At 41.2% G+C, this 16,412-nt stretch overlaps 1 protein-coding gene across 1 annotated transcript; it reads right to left on the bottom strand.

Moving 5' to 3' along the window:
• Positions 1-1,031: 1,031 nt before the first annotated feature.
• mycbp (MYC binding protein) lies at positions 1,032-2,698 on the bottom strand. The gene is made up of 5 exons (XM_039664157.2): positions 2,559-2,698; positions 1,969-2,041; positions 1,849-1,897; positions 1,317-1,446; positions 1,032-1,224 (listed from the first exon to the last, which is right to left on the bottom strand). The coding sequence occupies exons 1-5, from the start codon at positions 2,571-2,573 to the stop codon at positions 1,183-1,185; spliced, it is 309 nt and encodes a 102-aa protein (XP_039520091.1). The 5' UTR covers positions 2,574-2,698; the 3' UTR covers positions 1,032-1,182.
• Between the last annotated feature and the right edge of the window lie 13,714 nt (positions 2,699-16,412).

Below are 16,412 nucleotides of genomic sequence, written 5' to 3'. Positions count from 1 at the left end.
TTAGTGTGGGGCTATTTTGAGCCTTGTTAGTGGTATAAACTAGCGATTTCTTTTTACTTAGTCAATGCCCCCATTACTAGCATTATACGCTAAACAGTTTTTAGAGATAAAACTCTTTACAATCGATTATCATGAAAACAAATCTCAGAGAACGATTGACTAGGTATCGATGTGTTATTAGACCAAAGGTTCATTGTTCGCCAGAGTTGGCTTTATGCACAGCTGCCCTACTTCCTGAACTTCAGCCAGCTCCTTGTTTCCTGTCTGCCATTATTGGACACACTGATTAATTCAGGTGTGCTTGACCTCAGTAGTCGCGGCAACAATAATCATCCACACCTGAATTAATCAGTGTGTCCAATAATGGCAGACAGGAAACAAGGAGCTGGCTGAAGTTCAGGAAGTAGTGCAGCTGTGCATAAAGCCCGTTCTCCTTTAATGCTATAGGTCACATGACAGGTTTCTTTCTCTTTTTGTTTTGCTTTGGTGAAGGGATAGTTCACCCAAAAGTAATCATTCTGTCATAATGTAAATGTCTTAGTGTTATTTTGTTGTTTTTGTATATAGTTTGTATACTCATTTATCACCCCCTTTCAGAATTTGTGCAAATATGAGAAATTGTCACACTGAAGAAAAAAGTCATTCCTCAATTTAAAAAAAAAATCATAATCATCTTGCAGATTCTGTAAGGGTAGGGAAACATACACACCAAACTATTGTGATATAAAGGGATTATTTCCCACAATGCACCTGTATCCAAGTAGCTGTTTCACCTTCAAAGACATTTGACAAATAAAATGTGAAAAGTTTTATCAATATTTTTCCAAAACCAACACAGAAGAAATGTTCTGAAGCATTGTTTTTAATAAAGTTTTATAATTAAAGCATCAAGGTCTAGTTTAAGATCTTTAAATATGCATTTTATTATATTCTTCAAGTGTATAACTGATGTTGTAAGTTAAACAGGAATTGTATGTTTGTAGTTTCATAAATGTCTACTAATATTACTATTCCAATATCCACAAATTAAGAACGGTGCAAAAAATACTTTTATTAAATATCAGGCACAAACTTGAACATAAATTGTCACTTCTTAGACATTGTATTACAAAACAAACACTAAGGAACAAATAATATTTTTTACAAATGCAAAAAAATACATTTCAAAATGGCAACGAGGTTTTATTCTGTTGCTTCTTCCTGCGCTGGCTCGTACTGCAGGAGCTGTAGATGAAGTTCACACACACACACCATGAGCTGAGGCGCCTGTCAAACACTCATAACTCCAGTGAACACGAGCTGTGTAATTGTCTCACCCGGTTCCTCAGATCCGTGTTTTCGGCCAGGAGCTGCTCGTATTTCTTCTGTAAGTCGGTCAGTTCCAGACGCAGAGTCTCGGAGTCGTCCTCCTCCGGCCCTGCGACGCCCAGGTGATGCTTGATGAAGCTGGAGTTGGGTTAGTTAGGGCTTAGTCATACTGACTCCAGGACCACACTCATATCAGTCTTAGTTAAAACACATTAGGAAACATTTGTCATTTAATTCAGTGTCTTTAATTCACCACAAGCTTGGACGCAACAGTCAGAAGTGATTGAAATATATTATATATTTATACCATTGCATGCCCAAGCTTGTTCATAAATAAATAAAAATTATTGAAATTAACCAAGGAAGACATCTTTAATCAGCTGAATGTAAGTGCGGTTACGTTAAACAATGGAATCTAGTTTTGCTTTACATTAGTCTAAACAAGACAGAGCAGATTCTGGTCTGAGAAAAGCACATTTCAGCACGTCCTGGTCTCAGATCAGCACAGAAGCGTTTGGTTTCAGTGGAAGTAAAGGATACTCCAAGGCATTGTTGGGTTTCTCCGTTTCCTCGTACAAAGCCACCAAAACTGAAATACAGAAGGTCAAATCAGCTGCATGCAAAATGTTTGATTAATATTGGTTTGAAGAGTGATTTTACCATTGGTGAGACTGTCGAGGACTCCGGCCTTCTCCAGATATCTCCTGAACTGCTCTCGCTTCGACTCGGAGGCCTGCAAACAACACACAAGAACACTCAAACTATTTCCACTTCAGAACAAAGTGTGTAAGTTAACTTTTCCCCAACCTCGAGCTAAAGTAGGTGAAACATTCACACACACATTCAGCCGCGAGTCTGAGAGGATTCACAGAAGAAGGTTATTAACATATTAGAGCAGTTGAATAACATTTACGTTAACGTACATGTTACTTTGTTAGATTTTGTATCAAGTGTCGTGTATTAGAGTCAGCGTTGTGTTTGTTAGTGGATGGTGTCTCTAGTTAATGAGATTCTGTTCAGCTGTGTGAACTTCAGGAGAACCGACATTAAAACACCAGCGGCTTTAACGAAGATAAAACATCCAAACATACACTTTATCACACATTTATACTGTAAGTTAAAAGTTTACGTTCTTTCACGACGTCCATGAAAGATATATAGCTTATAAAAGCTAAACAACAGCTCAAATTCTTTCTGTTCTAGTAAAACAGTATCTTTACATGGATAAATGTCGAGTTTTATTTACTCACTCTGTAATGCGCCATCGTGAATGACAGTCACGAAATGTTTGTTCGTCAAATGCCTCGGACGGGCGACTCTTCCGTGCGCATGCGCTGAGCAAAGGCGGAAACACAACACACACGGTCGCCCAGGCAACGCTTAAAGGGGCCGTCATCCACACTAACAGCTAAAGCACTAACCTCCTCAGTTTACCCTTGAGCTGAGAGAACTAATGTGTTAATTACTGGCAAGAGTTAACACACAAGGAAATTAGGCTTTTATAGTTATTGCATTTATTCACTGTTCACGTTTTTGGTGATATACATGTGGGATATATTAATTAACAGACTCACGGATATTCCTTTTCATTTATTCATTTCATTTAGCTAGTTTGAAAACTAATTTCTCTCAACTGTGGTTACAGCGTTTACAGCTTAAAAATGATCTAAATGATCATATAATTATCGTCATGATTAAACGAGCTTCGTCTCGTTTTCGTTAATGAAGTGAACAGTGTTTTTGAGTAGTTTACTAGATTAAAAATTACACAGTTGAGTAATTCACCACAGCACTAATGACCAAAGACTTTCATAAATAAAAATCATAATAATATTATTGCAGATAATATAATATAAAATAATATTTTTGCAGAAATAATAATGCTGGAATGCAGAAATACTACACAGAGCAATAAGCATGTTAGAAAAAGTAATTAAATACAATAATTCTTGGATTTAACTGATTTCTCTGTAGAGCTATATTGAAAGTTCATCATACTTGCATTTATTTCCATTGAAAGATATACATTCTTTATTCGTTACTTGTTTCCCCTGATTTCTATGTTTATGTACCACTATCTCAATGTATTTTTATTGTTTATGTCATGTTTATTTGTACTTAACTGTAAAGCAACCTTGAGAACTCTAAAAGGCGCTACATAAAATAAACATATTATTATCATTTATTATTTATTATTACACATAGAAACAGATGAACTTAAAATATGAATGATCCTGTGTCTCCCTCTAGTGTTCAATATTGGAGTGTCTGTGTGAGTGTGTGTGTGTGTGTGTGTGAGAGAGAGAGAGAGAGAGAGAGAGAGAGAGAGAGAGAGAGAAAGACTGTGTGTGTGTGTGTGTGTGTGTGTGTGTGTGTGTGTGTGTGTGTGTGTGTGAGTGTTCGTGTGTGTCCTAGATTAGGTCAGCCTGAACAGGGAACACTTCCCTTAAATCCTGATGTACTCATTACATCATAAGAAGAATGGCATTCACACTAATTTGAGTGTCTTTGTTTATCCCGAGGTTTTCCCGCAGGTTTTCCAGGCCGTATCCAGATCTGACGAGGATCTTAGCCTGGACCCGATGACAATGCTGAAGTGCCAACTAGCCTCTCCTTATGGAGGATCCCTTTCCCACTCTACAGATAAAGCGTTGTGAATGACAAACCTGCTCACATATAGACCATTTCACAAGATGTAAACAACACTGGTCCAGAAGCACTTCCTGTTTCAGTTTGCAACTGTTTTCTTTATTTCACATGTAGAGAAAACCTCTTAAAGATGTTTGTTTAACTTTTTGATTCAGTTTTAAATGTTATGTTGGTTGTATTTTATCCCAGCTTTCTTGTAGTGTTAAAAAACTGAAACAGGAAGTTCTTCTGGACCAGTGCCGTTTACATCTTGTGAAATGGTCTATATTCAAACGCACATAACCAGTGACGGGCCGTGCATTTATAGACCTTCTGTCCTACCTGAATTAATAACTTTTAATAGTGTATCAGCGCAAAGACTCTGTATAATTGTTGTTTTTATTTTGCACCGGCAGTTATTGGATTAGTTCGGGAAAGGCCAGTGGAGAGAAACGAGTGCGTGAGTTCGGCTGGTGCGTTCGTACAGTGGTTCTTGCGTTCCAAATCCGATTATAGACCTTATGCACCAGAGAAACGTGGGCGCCGTCATCTTTAGAATATTATAATATTTGAACATTTGTAAAGCAGATGTCTTAACAAATGTCGAACGGGAATTTTTTACGAGCAGTTCATTCATACCTATGCAAGATCGCTGTGAAAATGCAGACCGGAAATCAAAAGACAATGAGCTGAAAAGGGGCGGGGCTACATAAGGTCTATAAGTTGAGAAACGGAGCCTCCCTTATCTTGTCCTTCAAGAGTTACAATAGTCCCTTTCAGACGTTACAAAACTATGAATGTTTGAAAAAAATTAAGTTTCGATCATAAATTTATAATAAACATTAAGAAGAAATTCATATTCACCACGGGGAAGGGTTAGAGACCATTCCTCCATACAGACTCTCTCCAGATCCTGCAGATTCCCAGATCCATGTTGGTGCTTCATCTCTTCAGTTCACTCCACTCATCAGGGTTAGCAGTGTAAGGAAAAATCTGAAATGTTGGGTAAGATGTATTTAGTATTATAAACTAGAAATGATGGTTAAAAACAGAAATGAAATACAAAGCTAATACGAGGTTTAGACGGAGTGTACAGCTTTGGAGCACTCCTGGTTGCGTATGCGTATCCCTTGAAAAGGAGGGAACAGAGGACGTAGTTGACGTCGACTGGAATGGGATCACGCTAGGCAGCCTTTTTTAAAACAAGCCAATGCACATTGGCGTTCGAGATATGCATCTCACACTCCACCCAGCGGCGCGGGTTTAAATACAGACGTAGATGCCACTAAAGCTGCCACCTTCCAGTGCCTAGACAAAAGCATCGTGATCCTCCTGACATTTTTAGCAGAAGAGCCTTAGGCCAAGAATTCACTGCTGTTCCACAAGACCCACTCAGTCAGACTTGGATAACACTGGGAACACCGAACAGTGATGGCAGAATGACAGCGAAAGACACAGGCTCGCCATAGGGAGCTGTACCGTGGAGAATACACATATGGGATCACCGTAGGGATCGCAACATATAGACCCAGCCTAACACAGGATCCACACTGCTGACGAGTGATAGGCCGAGCACCAGACGCTCCGCCATGTCCAACACTGAGGGGTGTGGAGGAACTCATCAGAGTCCGGACAAGGAGAACTCAAGGGGTTAATTAATAATAAACGTTCTATGGGAGGAAAACTACAGACAAGAGCTATATATAACACAATGTGCAAAGTTTTATATTAATGGCATTTCCTATATATATATATATATATATATATATATATATATATATATATAATTATTTTAATTTATTTGAAAGGGTTTTGTCTCTAAATATTTAAAGATAACACTGTGTGTCACATTAGTAGGGTTAAAAATATAAGAACTGAAAATAACCATAAATGTATTGGTTATGGTACAATCACAAAATAAATGGACAGTTGATTCTTCAACAAAACCACAAAGTTTCACAAGAGCAAGTTTCATCAATATCAAGATATTTTACAGATACATGAATTAAATCTGTCGCTCATATCTTTTAAGTTTTTGTGCTTGGGATAACGTCAACATGGCAGATGTCCAGATATCATATACTTAATGTGATCAGGCTATAAAGTACCTACACTTTTAGCACTCGTCAAGTTAATTGGAAATAAGTATGTACCCAATGAGTATGTGGTTTAGAATAAAGCCATGGTCCAGCCATATCAAGGCAAGACAAGTTTACATATCACTCAAAACTGCAATTCCCAGAATTCCTCCTGCTCCTCACCTGCACTTAATTACCCAGCCATCATCCTCACCTGCACCTGATCAGCACACTCATCACCACAGTATTTAAACACACCTCAGACACTTTGCCTGGTTTAATGTGGATTACTCACCGGTCTGCTAACCTGAGTTATTTATCCTCTGAGCTTTTACAAAGATGCTGTCTCCTAGTTCCCTCGTCTGTTCTCGACCTCTGATGCTGAAGTTTCAGCCTGTCCTATGAGTGTGTGTGAGTGTGTGGAGGTGGTCTGAGCAAGGATGCAGGTCAGGCACTTGAGGGTTTTTTTTGAGCACCCATGTATTTTTAATGTCTTGTTAATGCACTTTCTCACACCTCATTGTTTTACAGAAGTCCCAAACCTGACTTGGTCAATCCCAAGACGAGCCAAGTATGACGATTGGATCAAATGTAGACCTGTATTTGATCAAAGAACAAAGTGACATCACCTCCCTCTACCAACTTCACTAAACCTTGGAGGGGTTTGGGAGAGCAGGTATACTTGCGTGCTATGGTCATTAAATGTCTTTTTTCAGGTAAATGTAACGTTATGTGACTGTAGTCACTCCGGCTGTTATTGACCTTTTTCCGCGGTTGAGAACACTGATTGGTCGACATTACAGCATGTATGAGGCATAGATTTCAGTAAGTTACTGTATTTTAATGCGCACCTATTGATCATTAGTGTGTTTGAAGCGATTTGATCTGTTCACATGCCGCTTGAACTGCTACAGTGATCGGACACATTTAAAACCGCGATATTTATTGTTTGAATTTCATAATAAAATTAACAATCCGAGAGCTGAGAATTTGTTCCATATCAAAAGTAATCTTCTCTGTCCAGTCTGTTTGGTGTCGTCTTTGCTTTGATTTTTCTCTGTGTGAGATAATGGGCGTGAGTGCGTGTGAAAAGTGTTAGTTGTGAGTCCATTGTCAATGTGAAATTTTGGAGCTCTGTGTTAATCTTTTATTTATTATTATAATTATTTTCTAAATCGGTCTTGAAGTTTGTTCTTGTTAATGTCTGTGTAGGCTACTATGTGCGAATGTGGATCGTAATCTGCAAGTTTGCCATTATTTGCCTTTATTTAATCTAGTAATACTTTCAAAAACTCTTCTCTTTCCCCTTTAAACTACTTGTATTTATGCATTTGTCCTATTTGTTTTAGTCAATTTTAGTTACTACTTAGAATGGTTTCAAAGTGTCTTTATGCCACCTTATTTTATCCTTTGCTCATTTTCTTCATTTTGTATTTATGTACTTGTGTCCTATTCAATGTGCCATTTGTTTAAATTTATGATTGTCTTTTTTACAGCACTTATGTTCCTTTGCATATATATATATATATATATATATATATATATATATATATTAGTTCTTCAAGTTAGGTTTTTCATACGGTCTTTAAACCTTTTTTTTTTTTGTACAGACACGTAATCCTCTTCAAGTGACAGACAGAGAACTTGCGGCTTGAGGTTTCACTGCAAAGCAGTCGGTTAAGTGTTCACTACGTGTCTCTCTTCACAGTGGGCTGCCAGATAAATGCACTCAATGGTCTGTGGAGTACAACAGTGTTAGCCTCTTCTTATGCAGTCAGAATGTGATGGTAACACTTTATTTTGATGGTCCCTTTTGAACATTCTGTTGACTATAAGTAACTTTTCAACTACATGTCAACTAACTCTCATTAGAGTATTAGTAGACTGTCAGCTTAATATTTGCCAAATCTTTATTGTGATGCTCCTCCAACAGACAATCTACTGACTATAAGTAACTTTGCAACTACATGCCAACTTATTCTAACCCTAACCCTACCAGTCTACTAATACTCTACTAACACTCTAGTGAGAGTTCGTAGAGATGTAGGTACAACGTTACTTATAGTAAACTGAATGTGTTAAAGGGACCATCCAAATAAAGTGAAACCGCTCCGTTCAATTGATTCATCAATCCTTGATTTTCTTCTTTACTTCTTGCTTTCCTGTTAGTCATGTTCTTGATGTCGCTGCACAGGTTCCCGAGATCCTGAACAGTGACGAGCGCGTCAGGGCTGTTGTGCTGCATGCGGGAGCGAACGACATCAGGCTGTGGCAGACGGAGGTTCTGAAGGACTACAGGAGCCTGATCGAGATGGTATGCAACACATCGCCTGAAGCAACGATCATCATGTCTGGACCGCTTCCCACGTACAGACAAGGACAGGAAAGGTTCAGTAGACTATCTGCACTAAATAAATGGTTGATGTCATTGTGTAATGGACAGAAACGGCTCTTTGTAAATAATTGGAATCCGTTCTGGGAGAGATCTAGGTTGTATTGTGCTGATAGACTTAACCCCAGCAGAATCGAGTCTTTCCTTCACTCTTTAACTTATTTCTTATGTGCACATCTAACCCTTTCTGGGTCGTCTTTAAGTCTTTTCCAGATTATTATTTTTTCCCAATAAGTTTCTCTAGTCGTCTTCTATTTGGTGATTTATCTTTTTTTCAAAAAAAAAAGAAAATAAATTTCTAGTCCTTAAGCATATCCACGCGCATGCTATTTAGCAGGCAGTTAACTGTTCAATTACTGGCCAGAATTGAACAGTTAAAGCCCCACGTTAGGCGTCATGTTTTACAGTGTGTGCTTTAATCTTAACACATTTAACCTTATTATTTATTATCCTCAGGTTACGAGTAAGTCAAATCTGCCCTGAAATAAGCATTTGAATGGTACTTACAATTTGTTCAGATGACTTCTCTGTGGTCAGTTCTTGGGTTTATTAACAACACTGCTAGAAAATTACTTGTAATTAGCATTAGTTATTTATTAATGTAAATATTCCAGAAATAAAAGTTGGGCTCAAACTTAAATTCTTTATGCTCAAACTCTGGACTATCCTTCCCACTATGGTTCGACGCTCTAGCTCGCTGTCACAGTGTAAAACTAGACTAAAGACGCATCTCTTTAGCCAAGCATTCACATACTGCTTACCTTTTATTCCTCTGAATCCGATCGAATGCATTTAATACTATAAAACTTGGAGAGTCTGTAGGTTACTTGTATAGGTTTCATAGTATTTACAGTCATTACTTTCCTGTGTGTATTGTGTGAATGATGGGTGGTTGGGCAGATAGTGTTTTTGCGGTAGGTGGTATGCCATACGGAAACATTACCACTGAAACGCATTACCGCGACAGTGGGGCTCGACAGCCTTAGTCAAACGGGTTGGCGCGTATGGTTGGGTTGTGGAGAGCTTGTGAGCTTGTGGTTTAACATCTACTCCTGTGTAATGGAAATCATTATGAACATCAGCTATGCTAATTATTTCCCATCTGTTTTCTGCTGTCATCTTTGGGCACTTGTCCCGAGAACAATGGCGTTTGTTGGAGCTGTTGTGCTGCACCCGGGAGCGAACGACATCAGGCTGCGGCAGACTGAGGTTTTGAAGGACTACAGGAGCCTGAGCGAGACCGTACACAGCACATCGCCTGAAGCAACAATCATCGTGTCTGGACCGCTTCCCACGTGCCGACAAGGACAGGAAGGGTTCAGTAGACCATCTGCACTAAATGAATGGTTAATGTTATTGTGGATATTATTGTGGAACTGCTTTGTAAATAATTGGAATCTGTTCTGGGAGAGATCTAGGCTGTATCGTGCTGATAGACTTAACCCCAGCAGAATCGGAGCGGCTGTTCTGTCGGACAACATCTCCAAGACGTTACACACCAGATGACTAGTAAGTCAAAGTCGCTCCTTGATTTTCTTCTTCACCACTCATTTATAAACAAACACTTTCTATTTTTATAACATGTGATCTTATCTTCAATACTATTCCTCATAAAAAAAAACAATTGGATTGCTTTATCGCTACTTGGATCCAATTTTCAGAATCTCGGCTACTAGCCTTTAGCCCGCTAGCATTTCACGCGTGGTGTCTTGCCTATCGTCCGTCTCCTTTTACACCCGTTTCTCTGAAAGGATACGGGTTATACCCGGCATTTCAGTCCTAAATTAATTGTGATCGTTGTATCACTACTAAATTACTTTTCATCTGTTATAATGGCGAACACATCAGATGCGTGTCTAATGTTACCTCTGAGTGCAGGTGAGGACACATTCAAGCTGTTCTCGGTGAAGCAGGAGCAGGAATACGTGGAGAAACAGATCCGTGGTCTGCTGGAGAAGCAAGCCGAGCTGCTGGATCGGGGGTCAGCGCTTGAAACATCACACGTCTATGCTCACAAGTCAGTGGTTGGTAACTCTTTGACTCTGACTTCGTCTACTCCATGCGTTTCTCTGCCCAGGAGGATGTGATCATCTCTGGCTTCATTCACTCCGGCACCGACACAACACCATGGACCATGGATCACACAGCAGAAGACACGAGCCAGGACCAGAGCTAGAACCTCTCCGCCGCCCCTCCCGGTCTTCGAGATCTCAACCCGGAACCGCTTCTCCCCTCTTCGCGAGTCGGAACGCGACGACGCCGTGATCATCGGCACGTCCATGGTCCGTCATGGCCGTGCTACCTCAGGTAAGGGTAAGGTGTGCACTCACTGCTTTCCTGGTGCTCATGTTCTTGATGTTGCTGCACAGGTTCCTGAGATCCTGAACGGTGATGAGCATGTCGGAGCTGTTGTGCTGAACGTGGAAGTGAACGACATCAGCCTGAGGTTCTGAAGGACTACAGGAGCCTGGTCGAGACGGTACGCAACACATCGCCTGAAGCAACAATCATCGTGTCTGGACCGCTTCCCATGTACAGACAAGGACCGGAAAGGTTCAGTAGATTATTTGCACTAAATGAATGGTTAATATCATTGTGTAATGAAGAGAAACTGCTCTTTGTAAATAATTGGAATCTGTTCTAGAAGAGATCTATTCTGTATCGTGCTGACAAACCTAACCCCAGCAGAATTGAAGCGGCTGTTCTCTCAGACATCTCCAAGACGTTACAGACCAGATGACTAGTAAGTCAAAGTCGCTCCTTTGAAAGGAGTGTTTCTCTTGGACTGTGTCTGCCTGTAAGGCTATGTTTTGCCATCCTAATACACAAGAATCACCCCATGTATATGCTTGTATAAAAGTGGTGTTTTTTTTTTTTTTTTTTTTTTTCCTGGGCTTTTGCTGCCATAGCTTAGCCTCTTTTGTATAGACGTATTAGTCTTTCCTTCACTCTTTAACTTATTTGTTATGTGCACATCTAACCCTTTCTGGGTCTTCTTTAAATAATCGTTTCTAGATTTTTTTTTTCCCGACTAAGTTTCACTAGTCGTCTTCTAATTGATCTTTTTTCTTTTTTTTTTAAAAAGAAAATAAATTTCTAATCCTTAAGCATATCCACGCGCACACACTATTTAGCAGGCGTTAACTGTTCAATTACTGGCCAGAATTGAACAGTTAAAGCCCCACGTTGGGCGCCATGTTATGGTGTGCTTTAATCTCAACACCTTTTAACCTTATTATTTATTATCCTCAGGTTAGGTTGAGTAAGTCAAATCTGCCCTAAATCATAAGCATTTGAATGGTACTTGCAATTGTTCAGATGACTTCTCTGTGGTCCGTTCTTGCTTAAGGTTTATTAACAACACTGCTAGACTATTACTTGTAATTAGCATTAGTTATTTATTAATGTAGATATTCCAGAAAGAAAAGTTAGGCTCAAACTTAAATTCTTTATGCTCCAACTGTGGAATCTACTCCTGTGTAAGGGAAATCATTATGAACATCAGCTATGCTAATTATTTCCCATCTGTTTTCTGCTGTTATCTCGGGACGCTTGTCCGGAGAAATGGCGTTCGTCAACTCCAGTTTTTTGGAGCGGTTTTACTGCACGCGGGAGCGAACGACATCAGGCTGCGGCAGACGGAGGTTCTGAACGACTACAGGAGCCTGATCGAGACGGTACGCAGCACATCGCCTGAAGCAACGATCATCGTGTCTGGACCGCTGCCCTCGTACAGACAAGGACAGGAAAGGTTAAGTCGATTATTTGCACTAAATGAATGGTTAATGTCATTGTGTAATGAACAGAAACTGCTCTTTGTAAATAATTGGAATCTGTTCTAGGAGAGATCTAGGCTGTATCGTGCTGATGGCCTTCACCCCAGCAGAATCGGAGCGGCTGTTCTGTTGGACCTCTCCAAGACGTTTCACACCTAATGACTAGTAAATCAAAGTCCAAATCACAATCTTTGTTGTCCAAACTTAAATGATATGCTTAGTGTGGAACATGATATTGAAACTGTCTATTCCTTGTTTAGTGACGCCTGTGGAGATACGACTCGACGCCTGTGGAGAGATGACTTGATGCCTGGGGGCTGTGAGCTGCTGGATCGGCGGTCAGCGCTTGAAACATTACGTGCCGATGCTCACAAGCCAGTGGTTGGTTACTCTTTGACTGACTTCGTCTACTCCATGCGTTTCTCTGCCCAGGAGGACTCGATCATCTCTGGCTTCATTCACTCTGGCACCGACACAACACCATGGACCATGATCACACAGCGGAAGACACGAGCCAGGACCAGAGCTAGAACCTCTCCGCCACCCCTCCCGGTCTTCGAGATCTCCACCTGGAACCGCTTCTCCCCTCTTCGCGAGTCGGAACGCGACGACACCGTGATCATCGGCACGTCCATGGTCCGTCATATCCGTGCTACGGTCCGTGCTACGGTAAGGGTAAGGTGCGCACTCACTGCTTTCCTGGTGCTCATGTTCTTGATGTTGCTGCACAGGTTCCTGAGATCCTGAACGGTGATGAGCGCGTCGGAGCTGTTGTGCTGAACGTGAGAGCGAACGACATAAGGCTGAGTTTCTGAAGGACTACAGGAGCCTGATCGAGACGGTACGCAACACATCGCCTGAAGCATCGATCATCGTGTCTGGTCCGCTTCACACGTACAGACAAGGACAGAAAAGGTTAAGTCGATTATTTGCACTAAATGAATGGTTAATGTCATTGTGTAATGAACAGAAACTGCTCTTTGTAAATAATTGGAATCTGTTCTAGGAGAGACTTAGGCTGTATTGTGCTGATGGCCTTCACCCCAGCAGAATCGGAGCGGCTGTTCTGTCGGACATCTCCAAGACGTTACACACCAGATGACTAGTAAGTGAAAGGAGTGTTTCTCTTGGACTGTCTCTGCCTGTAAGGCTATCTTTTGCCATCCTAATACATGAGAATCACCCCATGTATATGCTTGTATAAAAGTGCTGCCTTTTTTTTTTCCTGGGCTTTTGCTGCCATAGCTTAGCCTCTTTTGTATAGACTTATTAGTCTTTCCTTCACTCTTAACTTATTTGTTATGTGCACATCTAACCCTTTCTGGGTCTTCTTTAAATCTTTTCTAGATTTTTTTTTTCACTAGTTGTCTTCTAATTGATTATCTTTTTTCTTTTCTTTTTTTTTTAAAAGAAAATAAATTTCTAATCCTTAAGCATATCCACGCACACACTATTTAGCAGGCGCAGAACTGTTCAATTACTGGCCAGAATTGAACAGTTAAAGCCCCACGTTGGGCGCCATGTTATACGGAGTGTGTGCTTTAATCTTAACACCTTTTAACCTTATTATTTATTATCCTCAGGTTAGGTCGAGTAAGTCAAATCTGCCCTAAATCATAATCATTTGAATGGTATTTACAATTGTTCAGATGACTTCTCTGTGGTCAGTTCTTGCTTAAGGTTTATTAACACTGCTAGACAATTACTTGTAATTGGCATTAGTTATTTATTAATGTAAATATTCCAGAAATAAAAGTTAGGCTCAAACTTAAATTCTTTATGCTGCAAAACTCTGGAATCTACTCCTGTGTAAGGGAAATCATTATGGACATCAGCTATGCTAATTATTTCCCATCTGTTTTCTGCTGTTATCTCGGGACACTTGTCCCGAGAAAAATGGCGTTCGTCAACTCCAGTTTGTCGGAGCTGCTGTACTGCACGTGGGAGTGAACAACATCAGGCTGAGGTTCTGAAGAAGTTCTACAGGAGCCTGATCGAGACGGTATGCAACACATCGCCTGAAGCAACGATCATCGTGTCTGGGCCGCTTCCCACGTACAGACAAGGACAGGAAAGGTTCAGTAGATTATTTGCACACACCTAATAAATAGTAAGTCAAAGTCCAAATCACAATCTTTGTTGTCCAAACTTAATTGATATGCTTAGTGTGGAACATTATATTGAAACTGTGTCTATTCCTCGTTTAGTGACTCCTGTGGAGAGACGACTCTGCCTGTGGAGAGACGACTCTGCCTGTGAGCTGCTGGATTGGCGGTCAGCGCTTGAAACATCACACGCCAATGCTCACAAGTCAGTGGTTAGTTACTCTTTGACTCTGACTACGTCTACTCCATGCGTTTCTCTGCCCAGGAGGACGCGATCATCTCTGGCTTCATTCAGTCCGGCACAGACACAACACCATGGATCACACAGCGGAAGACACGAGCCAGGACCAGAGCAAGAACCTCTCCGTCGCCCCTCCCGGTCTTCGAGATCTCGACCCGGAAACGCTTCTCCCCTCTTCGCGAGTCGGAATGCGATGACGCCTTGATAAGCAGCACGTCCATGATCCGTCATGTTCGTGCTACCTCAGGTAAGGGTAAGGTGTGCACTCGCTGCTTTCCTGGTGCTCATGTTCTTGATGTCGCTGCACAGGTTCCCGAGATCCTGAACGGTGATGAGCGCGTTGGAGCTGTTGTGCTGAACGTGGGAGTGAACGACATCAGGCTGAGGTTCTGAAGGACTACAGGAGCCTGGTCGAGACGGTATGCAACACATCGCCTGAAGCAACGATCATGTCTGGACTGCTTCCCACTTACAGACATGACTAGTAAGTCAAAGTCCAAATCACAGTTTTTCTTGTCCAAACTTAATTGATATGATTAGTGTGGAACATTGTATTGAAACTGTGTCTATTCCTCGTTTAGTGACGCCTGTGGAGAGACGACTCTGCCTGTGAGCTGCTGGATTGGCGGTCAGCGCTTGAAACATCACAAGCCGATGCTCACAAGACAGTGGTTGGTTACTCTTTGACTTTGACTTCGTCTACTCCATGCGTTTCTCTGCCCAGGACGCGATCATCTCTGGCTTCATTCAGTCCGGCACGGACAACATCATGGATCACACAGCGGAAGACACGAGCCAGGACCAGAGCTAGAACCTCTCCGCCGCCCCTCCCGGTCTTCGAGATCTCGACCCGGAAACGCTTCTCCCCTCTTCGCGAGTCGGAACGCGACGCCACCGTGATCATGGGCACGTCCATGATCCGTCATATCCGTGCTACCTCAGGTAAGGATAAGGTGTGCACTCACTGCTTTCCTAGTGCTCATGTTCTTGATGTTGCTGCACAGCTTCCCGAGATCCTGAACGGTGATGAGCACATCGGAGCTGTTGTGCTGAACGTGGGAGCGAACGACATCAGGCTGAGGTTCTGAAGGACTACAGGAGCCTGATCGAGACGGTACGCAATACGTCGCCTGAAGTAACGAGCCTTGCACATTTAACCCTTTCTGTGTCTTCTTTAAATAATCTTTTCTAGATTTTTTTTTTCGACTAAGTTTCATTAGTCGTCTTCTAATTGATTTATCTTTTAAAAAGAAAATACATTTCTAATCCTTAAGCATATCCACGCACATGCTATTTAGCAGGCGCTGAACTGTTCAATTACTGGCCAGAATTGAACGGTCAAAGCCCCACGTTGGGTGCCATGTTTTACGGTGTGTGCTTTAATCTTAACACCTTTTAACCTTATTATTTATTATCCTCAGGTTAGGTCGAGTAAGTCAAATCTGCCATAAATCATAAGCATTCGAATGGTATTTACAATTGTTCAGATGACTTCTCTGTGGTCAGTTCTTGCTTAAGGTTTATTAACAACACTGCTAGACGATTACTTGTAATTAGCATTAGTTATTTATTAATGTAAATATTCTAGAAATAAAAGTTAGGCTCAAACTTAAATTCTTTATGCTGCAAAACTCTGGAATCTACTCCTGTGTAAGGGAAATCATTATGGACCTCAGCTATGCTAATTATTTTCCATCTGTTTTCTGCTGTTATCTCGGGACGCTTGTCCCGAGACAAATGGTGTTCGTCAACTCCAGTTTGTCGGAGCTGCTGTACTGCACGTGGGAGTGAACAACATCAGGCTGAGGTTCTGAAGAAGTTCTACAGGAGCCTGATCGAGACGGTATGCAACACATCGCCTGAAGCAACGATCATCGTGTCTGG

The sequence above is a fragment of the Pimephales promelas genome, chromosome 18 (genome assembly GCF_988280905.1).
Source record: "Pimephales promelas chromosome 18, fPimPro1.hap1.1, whole genome shotgun sequence".
Classification (NCBI taxonomy): Eukaryota; Metazoa; Chordata; class Actinopteri; order Cypriniformes; family Leuciscidae; genus Pimephales; species Pimephales promelas.
Note: the sequence above shows the minus strand (reverse complement) of the source record. Positions and strands in the feature narration are given on the sequence as shown.

Coding starts and splice junctions, on each gene's coding strand:
- mycbp (XM_039664157.2), bottom strand. Junction 1,898..1,968: donor CCTCGACAGTCTCACCAATG/GTAAAATCACTC, acceptor TCTGTATTTCAG/TTTTGGTGGCTTTGTACGAG. Junction 1,447..1,848: donor AAACCCAACAATGCCTTGGA/GTATCCTTTACT, acceptor ACCCAACTCCAG/CTTCATCAAGCATCACCTGG.